The sequence below is a fragment of the Phalacrocorax carbo genome, chromosome 3 (genome assembly GCF_963921805.1).
Source record: "Phalacrocorax carbo chromosome 3, bPhaCar2.1, whole genome shotgun sequence".
NCBI lineage: Eukaryota > Metazoa > Chordata > Aves > Suliformes > Phalacrocoracidae > Phalacrocorax > Phalacrocorax carbo.
The window spans coordinates 89,370,768-89,385,204 of NC_087515.1; the positions used below are offsets into that span (position 1 = coordinate 89,370,768).

General features: G+C 42.7%; 1 protein-coding gene across 1 annotated transcript; it reads left to right on the forward strand.

The window, feature by feature from the left end:
* The first annotated feature begins 8,112 nt into the window (after positions 1 to 8,112).
* GJB7 (gap junction protein beta 7) lies at positions 8,113 to 14,361 on the forward strand. Its single transcript, XM_009505417.2, has 2 exons — positions 8,113 to 8,820; positions 14,162 to 14,361. The coding sequence occupies exons 1-2, from the start codon at positions 8,113 to 8,115 to the stop codon at positions 14,282 to 14,284; spliced, it is 831 nt and encodes a 276-aa protein (XP_009503712.2). The 3' UTR covers positions 14,285 to 14,361.
* Positions 14,362 to 14,437: the final 76 nt, after the last annotated feature.

The window sequence follows — 14,437 nt, forward strand, 5'->3', positions numbered from 1 at the left end:
AGAAACCTGGGATCCAGCTGTAATTGTTCACTGGGACGCAGGTAAGTTAGAGTTTCTTGTTATAAAATATAGTTTTACCAAATCAAACAGGCTTGATAATAGTGAGGGTGTCCCATCAGCCAGCATAAAGTACAGATATAATCCTCTTTTCATTGCACTGTTGCAGTACTTTGTAACTACTAAAGAGTTACAAACTGTAGCGTAGCCACTGGCATTCGCTCTTTCGATTGGAAATCTTTTGACTTTGTCAATTCATTTTTTTATGAGTTGACTACAGCTTTACAGCAGTAGTGTTACAACAGTCGCAAGAATGAAGCAGTAATACTAATGTTGAAGATAATTTGCTGCAGAGGGAGTTTTTGTTTATAGCAGGAGAGCATAGGAGATATGGGTTATCTATCTGGCACGAAAGTGATGAGAAATGCGGCAGTAGTTATGTAGGCAAAATATAGACATCACGACTTCAAAACAAAAAGTCATTTTGGCTACTTCTGAGTTTATTTTTTTTGTTTTAATTACACAGTTTACCAAAGTAACAAAGAAAACAGTGAACTGTGTCTGCCTTTTCTCAAAATCCATTCATTGCTGTGGAGGAGAGACCACAGCAATTAGCAGCTGGCAAAGCATCAGACTCAGCAGCTGCTGGGTTATTAAGTGGTGTTTGCGGTTTCCCTAAATACAATTTTGCCACCACTGGCTATAAAAAAGAATGCCAAGTGTGCTTAAAGTTACGAAGCCTGCTGAAGATGTGTTTTGTAAGTGATATTTTCAGAGAAATGAATGTTGGGCAGCCAAGGTCCTGAAGCCCAGAGAGGAAGGAGATTTGTCCCAAGCCACTCAGGAAAGCAATATGAAAGTCTCATGTAAAAGCCAAACTGACCAGCTCTGGTCTGCTACTACGTGACCAGATGAGCCGAGCCCTCTTCCATCCAGTCTTTTCCTTCCTGTAGCCAGTGGCAAATAAATATCGAGGCTGATGTTTTTACACACCATTTGTCCATTTTAAGCAGTATTTAATTGTTTATGGAATTCTACTTTTAGTACCGCTTATCACAGTACCCAGAGGTTTATCTCCCAACATACAAAAGGGCATATTTCTTGCTCTGAGGAGTTAGAAGTTAATAAAAGGCATGAAGTAGTGAGAGGGTAGAATCAGTAAGCTAAAGAGGATGAAAGCAAGGGACTGTGCTACGAGAAACCACAGCTCTTTTCTTAGCTCTGTCTCTGATGTACTGGGTGATGCTGGATAAACCATGTCAACTCTCTGGTGGATGGCACATTTTCTCTGTCTAGATTATTGATGTTTTGAGGAGGGGGCTCAATTTTTTATTACATGTTAATGAAGTTCAATCTAAAGTGTTTGTAGATTATTTTTTTGATGATCTGTGAGAGGAGAACAAGCTATTGCTAGTACATTTACCTCTGCCATTCAGGGGCCTCCACTTCCACTGGAAGTGTCTGAAGGATGAAAGAAGTGGGAAACCTCTGGCTCCAGTCAGCCTAAGAACCACGGACTCTGCTGCACTACTGCTAGCAGCGGTTGTGGCAGAAGCGAACAGCTTGGCCAGTGTGCAGACCAGGAGGGCTGTGTTTGCTCATGGGTTGTCAAACGTTACCTGGCTTGTTTCTGAAGAGCCTTAAAAAGCAATGAGTATCAATATGATGTTAATGTTACAGCTTTACTTATTTGATGATAAGAGACAGGTTGTCTGAACAAGAAAAGGCTAATGTTTATGATTTCTCTGTTTTCTCTTGTTGGCTTTGTCACAAGGACCTGGAAATCACCTTACATTGGCACTCTCACTGCTGAACAAGAAACAAAGGCATTACAAGGTTAGTGACTTGTAGCAACAGTTTTTCAGGTCCTATCACAGATGTGCAACAGCTGGAATAGCTGGCGCACGTGCAGCTTGGTGGGGTGGCTTTGAAGAGAGTTATGCTGTACCTTGGTGTTCCAAGGAGATTTGCTGCTCCCTCTTCTTCTGTAGCAAAGCACTGGAATAGATACACCACAATGGGGTGGGGTGGCTAGTGGGGCTTCCATCAGTTTAAGAGGGGACTGAACAAACATCTGTCAGGAGCACTGTATGCACAACGAAGCCTTCTTAGGGCCAGAGAATGAAGAAATCAGTGTTTCTCAACCTGTGGACCTTACACCTCTGGTAGTCGGTAAGGAAGCAGTGGGTAGTCCATGAAACAAGCACAAAGGCTCAGCAACCGTAAAATGGATGCACACTTCCTTATACCAGCAAACAAAGAAAATAAGGGGGAAATGCAGTTACTAAATTAACGTCTGAAGTTAAGCTTCATTATTTGTTTGGCTTTTTATGGAAAACATTATGCCAATGCTTTTTTTTTTTCTTTTCCTCATAACACTTTCATGATCCTTGGTGTTTTTTTTAAAAAAAGTACTGTAATGATGTTTTGATTAAATTGTAAAAAAAAATTGAGATGAACTCTCAAGATTGTTACCAGCTCTGCTTTTTTGTGATTCTCTACTTCTGCTCTCTGCTTTATCTTTGCTGCTATTTACAGTTTTCTTTCTTTCAGTCCAAAAAAAAAAAGTAAAAACAAAGTAAGCTGGAGGTGCAGCAAAATACTCCCATTAGTAATGTTTATATCAGAAAAAGAAAGTCTTTTCCCATCTCTCAGCCTGCGAGGAAAGTTCAGCTTGCTTGTACAGAATTCACAGATCTACCATTCCCAGGCTCGTGTTCCTTATGTTATTTCTCAACGTTCCACCTCCATTTCCCGTAATACTGCACCTTCTTCCTGTAATTTCCCTGCCCTCTGAGCTCTGACCTGCCTGCCCTCTTTGTGCCCCTAACGCTTTGGATGCTTTCCCCAGTTTCTCTCTACTTAGTTTGTTATTGCATTTTCTTACTCCCCCACTCCCCCCCCGCCCCATTTTCCTTTGCACAAAGATAGCTTTTCTGCTTTTAAAGTAATTAAATTAGCAGAGCTGATTGAAATCTAGGTGAACTAGTTCTCTGAGCAGCTATGCTTTTCGAGGGATGCATTACTCAATGCACATTAGCCAACCTTCTGTAGACCTCATTGAATGACAAAAATGATTTTTTGATGAATGTATTCAACAACAATAGCATTATTCAAACATTTCACTCAATAAATTACATTTAGCACACTCAGAAGTTAATGATGCATTCAGGTTGCTCTGTGTGCTCAGCAGAGCATGTGTGCAGCCTTAGGGGGGATCCAAGCCACTGGTATGTTTGAGGAAAGCAGGGGGTGTGGGGGTCTTCTGGTCACTTGTGTCTCTAGTGAACAAGACAAGGTGCGAGTGTGTTGCGGGGGGCAATGTTTAAGTCACATTTAGGTATAAACGATGTATGTGAGGAGGAAGAGAGATTACCTGCTCCATTGCCTGGCTGGTAGCAGAGGCAGCCCAGGGACATGTTTTCATGCTCATCCCTGGTACTTCAGCTAGAAGAAAGTACAACAGATGAACGTAACTTTAAGCTTCAGCTTTTGTCCAAGTTGGGGTGTGCGTGTGTGTATGTATGGAGCACAGGGTTCAAGTAAATCTAACCTCAAATTCCTACTCTTCACTTCTTGCTCCATTCACCTTTTCTCTTGAGCGCTTGGAGCCAATAATTTTTCTTTTACTGTTTAAGATTCTCTGGTGTCTTCTTTGTAATTTCCAATAGAGGCTAAGTCTTTTTGTGGGCTTTATTTCCACGGTGCCAAATAGATCCTCTTTTGACCCTTTTGTTGTTTTTTTAAAACCTTTGAGTCATTTCATTGTCAGCCTCAATGCTGGACATCACCTTGATGCAAATTGATGTAATCTACATTTTCCGTAATCTACTCAATTTCTTCAGCTAGTTCCCTTCTTGACTCTTTTTATTCATTTTGCACAAAATGAACCTCCTCTGAATGCTAAGGTTGAAATCACTCTTTGGCTACAAGGATCTGGATCCCATTTTTGCCCCTCTCATCCTTACATTAGCCAGAATATAATTTTGCTAAAGCGTCGTGCCCTGACATTACTCTTGGCATCTGTTTCCACACGTACTGCCACTTCTAGAAGTGTCACAAAACTTCATACCACTGTCATCTTTTTCCTGCTGCTCAATTGTGTGCTTACTTGAAGATTTCTCTTCTTTTTGTTGTCTGAATCCTCACCTTTCTCTGAACTTCATACAGCCCATATAATGTCTTTGTCTTCTCTAGCCTCAGCTAACTTAACCTCTCCCCAGTCTGTGCCTGTGCTGTTCCATGAAATCTATTATCTCTTGTTCACCTGCAGAGTAACTCCTTAGCTTTGAAGTCCATTTTATTTTTCTGATCCACATGTTCTTTGCAGCACTTCAGTGAATTAATTGTGTGTTCGAAGTATAAAAAAGCATCAGTTAAGGTTTACGATCTTCTATAGCAACAGTGCAAAAAGCAAACATAACCTTTTAAAGGCACATTTGCAGCTCCTTTGAACAGAGGAGTTGTGCTGGTTACAACTTGAACAGTATGTACTGGGGCTGAGCCCATCAGCAATGGTGGTAGCACCTCTGGGATAATGTATTTAAGAAGGGGTTGGGGGGGGAGAAATGCTGCATAACAGCAGCCAGAGAGAGGAGTGAGAATATGTGAGAGAAACAACCCTGCAGACACCAAGGTCAGTGAAGGAGGGGAGGAGGTGCTCCAGGCGCCGGAGCACAGATTCCCCTGCAGCTCATGGAGGTCCATGGTGGAGCAGATATCCACCTGGAACCCATGGAGGACCCCATGCCAGAGCAGGTGGATGTCCAAAGGAGGCTGGGACCCTGTGGGAAGCCTGTGCTGGAGGAGTTCTGCTGGCAGGACCTGTGGACCCATGGGGGAAACCATGCTGGAGCAGTCTGTTCCTAAAGGACTGCATCCTGTGGGAGTAACCCATGCTGGAGCAGTTTGTGAAGAACTTCAGCCTGTAGAAAGGACCCGTATTGGAGAAGTTCATGGAACACTGTCTCCCATGGGAGGGACCCAACAGTGGAGCAGGGGACAAGCGTGAGGAGTCCTCCCCCTAAGGAGGAAGGAGCAGCAAAGACGTGTGATGAACAGACCGTAACCCCCATTCCCTGTGCTGCTGGAGGGGAGAAGGGAGAGAAAATTGGGAGTAAAGTTAAGCCCAGGAAGAAGGGAGGGGTGGGGGAAGGTGTTTTAAGATTTGGTTTCGATTCTCATTACCTTACTCTGATTTGACTGTTACTAAATTAAGCTAATTTCCCCAAGTTGAGTCAATTTGCCCGTAACGGTAATTGGTGCGTGATCTCTCCCTGTCCTTATCTTGACCTACAAGTCTTTCTTTATATTTCTCTCCCCTGCCCAGCTGAGGAGGGGAGTGATAGAGTGGCTTTGGTGGGCACTCGACATCCAGCCAGGGTCAACCACCACACAATACCATGAAAGAGGCTCTGTGGCCTTTTAGGCTTGTGGTTGAATGTTGTCCTATACAACCACTTCTCAACATCGAGTGGAGGCTGCAAGTGGAAAAACATAACCAATGCTCTGCAGACTTCTGGCTGCAGAAACGCCGCTGGCCACAAGACCTGCCCTGCAGTCCTTTAATACATTTCAGTTTATCATCAACAGAGCACACAGACCAGGAGCCATCTTTAGTTCTGTGAAAAGGCCTCCTGCCTCACTGCCAGACTTCTGGGTACCAGAACGTGTTGCTGTCTTTCAAAATACCTTTCAGAAATGTCATTCATCCTATTTTCTGGCTGGCTAGAATTTGATCATCTCTCTGCTGGAGATTTTAGTCAAATCCTTAATCCTCCATTTTCTCTGGGCAGGACTTTCTTTTCCCCTTCACATCCTTCTCCTCAGGGTGGGATTGGCAAAAGCAGATGTAAAGTTGCTCTTTACTAATCCCTCTTGCTGCTCAGGTAAGGAAGTAGCAGCTCAGCTTTGGGAAAAGACGCCTCAAGGTAAATTGCTCAGTCTGTATTTAGGTATCTCCACGGCCTGATTTCCACCAGTGTTGGTTCCCACTGATTTTTGTGCCTTTCTGGTGACCCAGTGTATCTTTAATTTCTGTCCCGACTTGTTCAGCTGGATGCTTAGAGTTGGTGTAACTCCAGTCATGGATTGATAGGTGACATTAGGCTTTTTACATTAGAAAGGGGTAGTCCAGTTCTTATGATCATTAGCAAAAGCCCACTCTCAGCCATACTCGTTTTCCATGGAATAACAAAATTCAGACTCCCCTTCTATAGTGCTTGTGCACATCTTAAATTCCTAGTAAAGGCCCCTTGAGGTTTTCCTTCAAATCTGCTCCAGAGGAGAGATCATCCACAAGATGTGTTCACACATGTTAATATTCATGCTTGCTCACATGAATATTTTGTTTTGTTGCCTGTGATTTATTACATTATAGTATCTTCATGCTTTGCTATTCATAGAATCATAGAATGTCCTGAGTTGGAAGGGGCCCACAAGGATCATCAAGTCCAACTCTCGTCCCTGTACAGGACAACCCCAAATTTACACCATATTAAGCTCCTTTGAGACTGGTGTATTTACTGTGTATTACTTATCTAGAAAGCATTAAAGCCCTAGTGCTGTCCAGAGGAGCTCAATTTAAATTTCTGCTTAAGCTCTAATTGCAGACATGGAGGACAGAAACAGCTCTTTAATGACCAAGTCACCACCCTGCCAAACATATTTAAAAGCACATATGTCTGATAGGATATAAGCCAACTGATATTCCTGTTATTCTTTTTTACCTGCAGCATAAAGGTGTAGCTTGGTAACCATTCTTTGTGAGAACATCTTTTTTCAACATTCTTCCCAGTATTAATCAGCAATATATTCATTTCCTCAGCTCCTCAGGTAAGTCACCAGCTCACCAGCTCTAATGGTAGCAATGTAGGAATACCCAAATAGGCAAATAGCCTTGTCTTCCAGCAGAAACCTGGCCACAGGCAGATGTGATGATGGGCTGCAGAATCAAGGGACAGCAAAAGTAGTACGAGTTTTTCACCTGTGTTGAGCTTTGTGATGCTGTGACCCGATTACTATTTGTATTCAAACTTGCCAGTTGATGAACTTGCTCATACATCGGCACTAACTGCAGCCATGGCAGAGGTGGCAGAATTTGTATGTGCCACTGCAGCCACAGAGAGGCACATCTCTCCTGCCAGGCAGAGCTTGCAGGAACAGTCAACGGGATGAGGACATTAAAACACACAGATCTGGAAACTTCTCAGCTTTCCCTCCTCGTGTCTCCCAGCCATTCTGTGTCCTGGGAATACATCTGCTTTTTGCTCTTACAAAACAAAGGAGCTTGCTATCCTCGAAGACCCATGCAGACCTCAGAGTTTGGGCCAGGTGGGAAGGTGACTGTACGCTCTTGGTGGTTATCTCAGGTCTTCTTTTGACTTTGAGGAGAGTCTGGCTGCCAATGGCTCCTTAGGCAGCTCTTCCAAAAGGAGTGTTCCAGAGTTAGGACAGGGGAAGACTTGTGTGGAAAAGAAACTACGAAATAAAAACATTTTTGGAGTAAAGTTTAGCACATTTCTTAAATGATAAGAAATACAACAAGGAAAATCCAGTGAAGCAGGACAGGGTTTAAAATATTACACTAGTTTACTGAGAAGTTAAACCACAGACAAAAAGAAAACAATTTGCATTTTGGTCATCAACTTATTATGGGACACATATACATACATTTGAAAGTGAAATCTGATTTGACTGTGCTTAGTATTTTCATAACTGACAGGGCTAAGTTGAGCGTGCCTCAGTGGCAGAGCACTAGGCTGAACTTGTCAGCGAAAGCTCTACCTGAGGCTCAGGAGGTCCTTGGGAAGAACAGGCACATTTGCTTGCACAGGACAGTTTAACAGAATGATTAGGCTTCAGCCTAGTTGACAAAATCTATTTTAACAGCAAATGAATTTTATGTAATAGCCTCAGAAGGTACAAATTATCAGAACTGAAAGCACTTTGTTGTTGTTGTTTTCCTTTTAAAATGCTTAAGAATTTTTAATTGCTTCAGCTACTGGTTATATTTCACCTTGAATGAATGTTTTGTTTTTCTTCACCCAGGTGGAAGCATCTCTCTGCTCTCGTGTTTTTTTGATACAGGATTTCCTTCCTTCCTGGAGGAAAAAAATGAACTGGGGATTCCTATGCAATCTACTGAGCGGAGTGAATAAATATTCAACAGGAATTGGAAGAATTTGGGTAGCGGTTGTGTTCATGTTCCGCTTACTGGTTTACATTGTGGCTGCAGAAAGCATCTGGAAGTATGAGCACGATGAATTTGAATGCAATATCAAGCAGCCTGGTTGTGAAAATGTCTGCTTTGACCATTTCTTCCCTGTCTCCCACATCAGACTTTGGGCTTTGCAATTAATCATGGTCTCCACCCCTTCACTCTTGGTTGTTTTTCATGTTGCTTACCGAGACAACAGAGAGAAACACCACAACCAGAAGCCTTATAAAAGTCCAGGAGAGATAGATGGTGGATTGCTGTGCACTTACCTTACCAGCCTTATTTTAAAAACAGGATTTGAAATAGTTTTTCTTGTTCTGTTTTATAAATTGTACAATGGTTTCAAAGTACCACGTCTTGTGAAATGTGACATAAGACCATGTCCCAATACCGTAGACTGCTATATTTCCAAACCCACAGAGAAGATGATTTTCCTCTATTTTCTGGTGGCAACTTCATGTCTGTGCATTGTATTAAATCTAAGTGAATTGAGTTACCTCATTTTCAAATACTCCATAAAACGTTATCTGAAGAGGTACATCAAGAAACATCAAGGCTCAGAAAATTATTGCCACAAACCAGAAATCATCGATCACAACAGACTGGCAGCTGCAGGATGGTTCCACAACAGCTCCCCGTCCGCATGTCTGAATATACAAGACAAATATGGAAAAAAAAGCTCCCTGTTGACGTGAAAGAAGGTCAGAGACCACCTTCCCATTATGCAAGCTGTCATTGACGAACTGCTTTTCAAATCAGTGCTTTACAGAACTGATAGTTACGTAGGAAATATTCTTCCTCTATTAGTTCCCCCTTACTTGAGTGGATAAATTCAGCTGCATTATGTATAAGAATCGCCTAGATCTGTTCATGCTGAAACAAGAGATGTAGAAGCCTGAAAATTCCATGAAGTTGTAATACAAACACAGATGCTTATGATAAATCATGCTGAAACAATTGCTTAGTTGTGTTTTGAATATTGCACAGAACTACTTTGGTACAAGCAAAAAGAGGCTTTGTACATGCAGACTTGGAAGAACCTGGGATTAAGGTGCTGAATGGGAGGGGGATGTACAGCATTTGCCAAGCGGGTGGATCCGATAGCTGTTGAAACAGCAATCGGAAAGCGCTGGCATACAGTGGCTGCTGGCGTCTTGAGGAGAGCTGGATGGTCACAAGCCCATTCCACCAGACTACAGTAAAACATCTCGAAGAAAAAGAAAATAAGAGCTAGGCACATCTAGTTTAGCCCATGGTGATAAAGACAGACCTGGTTATTTAACTATTTGTGGAGCTCCTCTTTCTGGAGGCATTTTAAGCCCTTAACGGTTTTTAGGATATTTATCATCACAACGCATCCCATAAGAAAAGGTGCTCGCTCAAACTTGTGCAGGCAGCATATACCAGAGTACAGCGCTAACTCCTGGTCACTGCACTGAGCAGCTCCAGTCATTAGACTTTTCCTAGGATCAGAATAGAGGAATGTAGACCACACAATATGGCAAAACAGTAGCCAGCAGTCCCAGTATTCCAGGACCTGGAAGGTGGTCCCTTTAGTAAGGGTGAAAATACTGCTATTCCTTCAGTAGATTTCCCTGCCATAAAAGAACATGTCAAATCTAAAAATACAAAAAGCCTCCAGTAGAAACAAAGTAAAAAGGAACTACCCACCCCCAAATTTCAGAGTATCTCTTAAACCACCACACATCTCTGCTCCATTACATGCGACATTTAGTCTAACAGGGAAGGGACAGAAACTAGCCAAGACGTGTCTCCTGTTGAACCTAGACTTCCGAGATGATAGGAATTAACTACCTAAAAAGACTTATCTCTGCGTAGTGTTGTTGCCTTTCTGTTGCTGGGATGAAAGGCCTTCGACACACATCAATACTGAGCCTGCTCAAAACACCCTTCAGAGAAAAACACCGCCTGCAGTGAGTGGAGCTGCCTGAACGTTGAACTGACTTTATTGTTCACGCCAGGGTAAAGAGGAGGAACCAGTAGCAAAAACATGTGAGCTGTTTTTTCACTCCAAAGAAAACCCCAGCTTTGGTTATGCAGTATTACTTGTACGAGCACTGGGGTAGCAGTTACAGAACTCACTTTAAGAACAAATAAACTATGTGTTTTTAGCTGTGAGTTTCAAGCTTTTTTGCTAAAATAAACGTGCTTTTATAAAAAAAGGTGAGAATACGTTTGCTGCTGTTGAACTTACCAGTGATGGCAGTCTCTCAGACACTAGCTTGCCAGCTTGTGGCCAGTTAAAGTTCTACATCTCAAGAGACGCATGTATCCGGAGACAACAGGCTTTACACAATTCAGAACATTTTCTGTTAAATCTCTACGTACTCAGGACGTGGCTCATGAGAGAAACGCACTTAGAAACTTTTTTGCAGCTACTGGACAAAACCCTGGAGTGCGTGAAGGAAACCGCTGCCCGTCAGCCCTGTGTAACTGTGCCTGCCACAGCCTGCGTAACCGGGAACAAAAGCCAGCATCATCTTCGCCCTTTTTAAACCCTAATGCATCATTTTTTTAAGACAACAACGCCATCAAAATAATAATAAAAAAAGCTTCTAAAATGCCTTTTTAAATTATTGAGGACAGATTTTAAGACAGCACATTAACAAAACAAGTATTTGTTAATTTTTTTTAAAAGCAAGGTTTATTTGAGAGAAGACGAAGAGAAGCAAACAGTTTAGCCAACACAGGTTTCTGATTAAATTTGTGCATTAGCTGCTGTCTAATAGAAAAATTATGTTAAGTCAGGGCTTGAAGGGTTTTAGAGCAACCCCTAAAGCTCTGTGGCTGGTCAGAGCTTCCCACTTAGACCAAAAATTTTCCTGCAAAACAAGAACTTTAATTCTTTGGAATGTATATTCAAGATTTTATTTCTAATTCCTATCTTCAACAGACATGAAATGATAAATAAATTCCAAAATCAACAGGTTTCAAGTCTCAGAGGACACTTCAGTTTTGACAAAGCCTTATGTAAGAAATATTCTGAACAATTGCTATGGACAACTCCGTGTAACCCCCAACTCACTCTCAGCAAACAGCCAGGTGGCTTTTACACCATGTGCTGCAAAATTAGAGTGTTTGGCAAAGTCGTTAATGAAAAGGAAATGAGCATCACACACAGCAGCTGTCAGATTTTGCTTAACCTGAGAGAACAAACTCATCCACCTTCTGAACCCCTGCTCTTGGCCAGCGTGCAGTCCTTTTACTGGCTCCTTCACTTCCACAGCCTTTCCCCCACCTTTGTGCTCCAGTTTAAGTTTCACTCACCATCCATCCCTCCCTCCCTGAAGTCATTTGCTCTTACATTTTTGGTTCAAATGAATTTGTAGGCTTGGTCCCTAAAGGTTTAAGGGCTTTTTTTGTGTATTCAACTTCCAATTCACACAGACAAAATTAAAAAAAAAAAAAACCCAAACCAAATCCAAGTGCTATGCTTTTATTCTTTTTAAAATGTTTTTACGTACAGCCTCCTCAATCACATAGCAATTGGTAGGAAACTGACCTGAGCCCACATTGTAATGGAAAAATAACACGATCACTCCATGCACATCCATACAAAAATACTTACCTCATTCATATTTCAAAACATCTCTGCAAACATTAAAAGAGCCAAACCTTAGATAGATCCTCATTTTCTTTAAAACCCAAGTAATGTCCTTGACAGTGACAAAGTTTTGGGGGAAAAAAAGTCACAGAAAAAAGCAGGGCACAAGCAGGAGCTGCTGCCCCAACTCCTGCTTCAGTGAGCTCCTCTAGCCCCGGTGGCTCAACCTCAGGGTAGCGTGACCGTGCAGGCCTGCGGGAGCCCCAACCGTACTACTACTTTGGCACAGAAACTAATTGCAAGAATATAGCCAGCTGCTTTTCCTCACCTGAGCCAATGGCTACTTCCAGTGTTAATTTTAAAAGCATCGCTCCATCACTATCTAACAGGTGTAGACAGGACGTACCAGAACACCCCAGGACCAACAATCCCCCCCATCCCGTTGAGAACCACCCCAAAACGTGAGGACAAACCCACTACTCTTATTTACACTGAATTAGGGCTCATACAATATAAGACTTCTTTATAAACATAGTTAACCGCAAGAGAGGCTGACTGCTGGTTTAAAGCTGTCTTTCAGTCACAAAACTGTCTGTACTCTGCATCCAAGCTCCTCCATTTGATTGCTTCCCCATCAACAACTGCTGCTTTAGTCAGCATGTTCTTCATGGTGACAAGGGGTTTAAAAGAAAGATTCTTTGCTCAAATGCCCCACAGTTCATGGGTGACATGTCTGGAAGACAGAGGAGGAAGGAGAAAAAGAGAGGGGAGAAGTCAGAGAGGGACTGGGCAGCAGGGCAGGGGCCGGCAGCACCCATGGGTGTCGGGGCACCTCGCAGGCTGAGGCGGTGCTGGCGGAGCCGGACTCAGCCACCCTGGAGCCCCATCCCGCCCGGCAGCCCAAGGGCAGGGGCACGGCTCCAGGCGAGCCGTCAGTTCAGGCAAGCTGCCACAGCTATAGCAGGAGGTATTACACATCACTCAAGGTAAAATACCTAAATGCAAATACCAAATCTACTTCCTCAGGAACTTTTGTAGCGCCCTCTGCAGCCCATGACATCTGAAGTCAGACCCTGCCTTCAGTCCCCCGCTTTAAGTTTACAATACTTTTTAAAAAGGGAAAAAAGAACACCATAGTTGCTCACCTGTTGGACAGGCTGCCAGTACCCGCGTAAAACGGCATGTGCCATGGAGGGCACTGACTAGACTGGTAACAGCACCCACTTAATTGGATTAACTGGGATAAGAATTAAAATATTAAAGATTTCATTCTCAGAAATTCAGACCCTACATTCAGATCCAAACCAGAAATTATCTCCTGGATATTTACGACATTGGGATTCAGCGCCACCCCACCCCACCCGTTTTTTTTTTTTTATATGGCATTCTAGCATAGCTCTGCATACCTAAATAGTTGTACTCAGTTCTTAGTCTAAAATCTGCAAATGATGCAGTACCTATCACCAGAAATCTCAATGTTGAAACTATTTAACTTGCACAACACAAAAAGGTATCTTCTACGATCGCCGTGGCTCACATCCAACAGCGACTCCATCTAGTGAGACCATGCGGCCTCTGGTAGGTAGAACATGGCATCGTGTGCTTATAACGATTACAATCATCTCTCCTGGACTTAAAATGCAAGGATCTGTTTTGGTTTTATCATTCTCAGACCGCACCTTTGATTTACTAACTTGGCAGAATAATCAGTTTAGTCACTCGGGAGGGATCAAAAGCAAGAGGAGCGAACAGGCTCTGTTCAAATGGAAGCACGGGCTTTCTGAGAAGATATGTGATTTAGCACCAGGCAGCATCCCAAGGGCTATGCCCACGCTGAAATGCGGTTGCCTTTTTCATACATAATCCTCACTCTCACAAGTCACTTCATTTGGTTGTAGGAATGTGCCCTCTGCATTGACATTCAGGTAAGCTGTCAAAGATTCCAGGTGAATAGCTTAAGAGCAATCAAGTGTAGCATTTAATGCAAAGCTTTACATGGCAAGACAAGTTCATAGGAGGAAAAAAAAAAAACAACGCAAGCCAATCTCTCCCAAGATAAAGACTATTTTATATTACTGAAGGTAGGTCACATCCAGTAACGAGAATAGTCCCAGAAAAATATTTGGTACCACACAATCCAGCTGGCTCGTCCCATCCAAGTTAAGCACAATCACACATGAAAACCAACATCCGAGATTCCTGGGTACCGACAGCTCCCACCAACACATTCAGGCTTTTGGTTACTCAACAAACTGGACACCTGTTGTTTCGGTTAGCAGCATACAGAGAAATCGCTCCGATCCCGGGCACTACCAGCGGCACCGCTTCTGGGAAGGAGAGAGGTGGCGAGGGTGCTGCCAGGCACGGCCAGCCAGAGGCAGAAGAGCGCGGAGGGAGCCCATGCCATCAATAGAGCACAAGCACCGAGTTTGTCTGTAAGATCACAATCTCACTTCCCTTTCAGAAAGTGCCTTGTTTATTCAGTTTTTAACGGTATGGCATAAGGACTCACGTATTTTATAGATAGATACCAAATTGGTATTATCAAAATAAACCATCTGTTTTATAAACCCACTATTTACAAAAACGGTTTCTGAAGTTTTTTTGTTTTGTTTTTTTAACAAAAATTAAACTATACACCAGTCTAAGTTACAGAA

Coding starts and splice junctions, on each gene's coding strand:
- GJB7 (XM_009505417.2), top strand. CDS start 8,113: ATGAACTGGGGATTCCTATGCAATCTACTGAGCGGAGTGAATAAATAT. Junction 8,821..14,161: donor TCATCGATCACAACAGACTG/GCAGCTGCAGGA, acceptor AGCCAGAGGCAG/AAGAGCGCGGAGGGAGCCCA.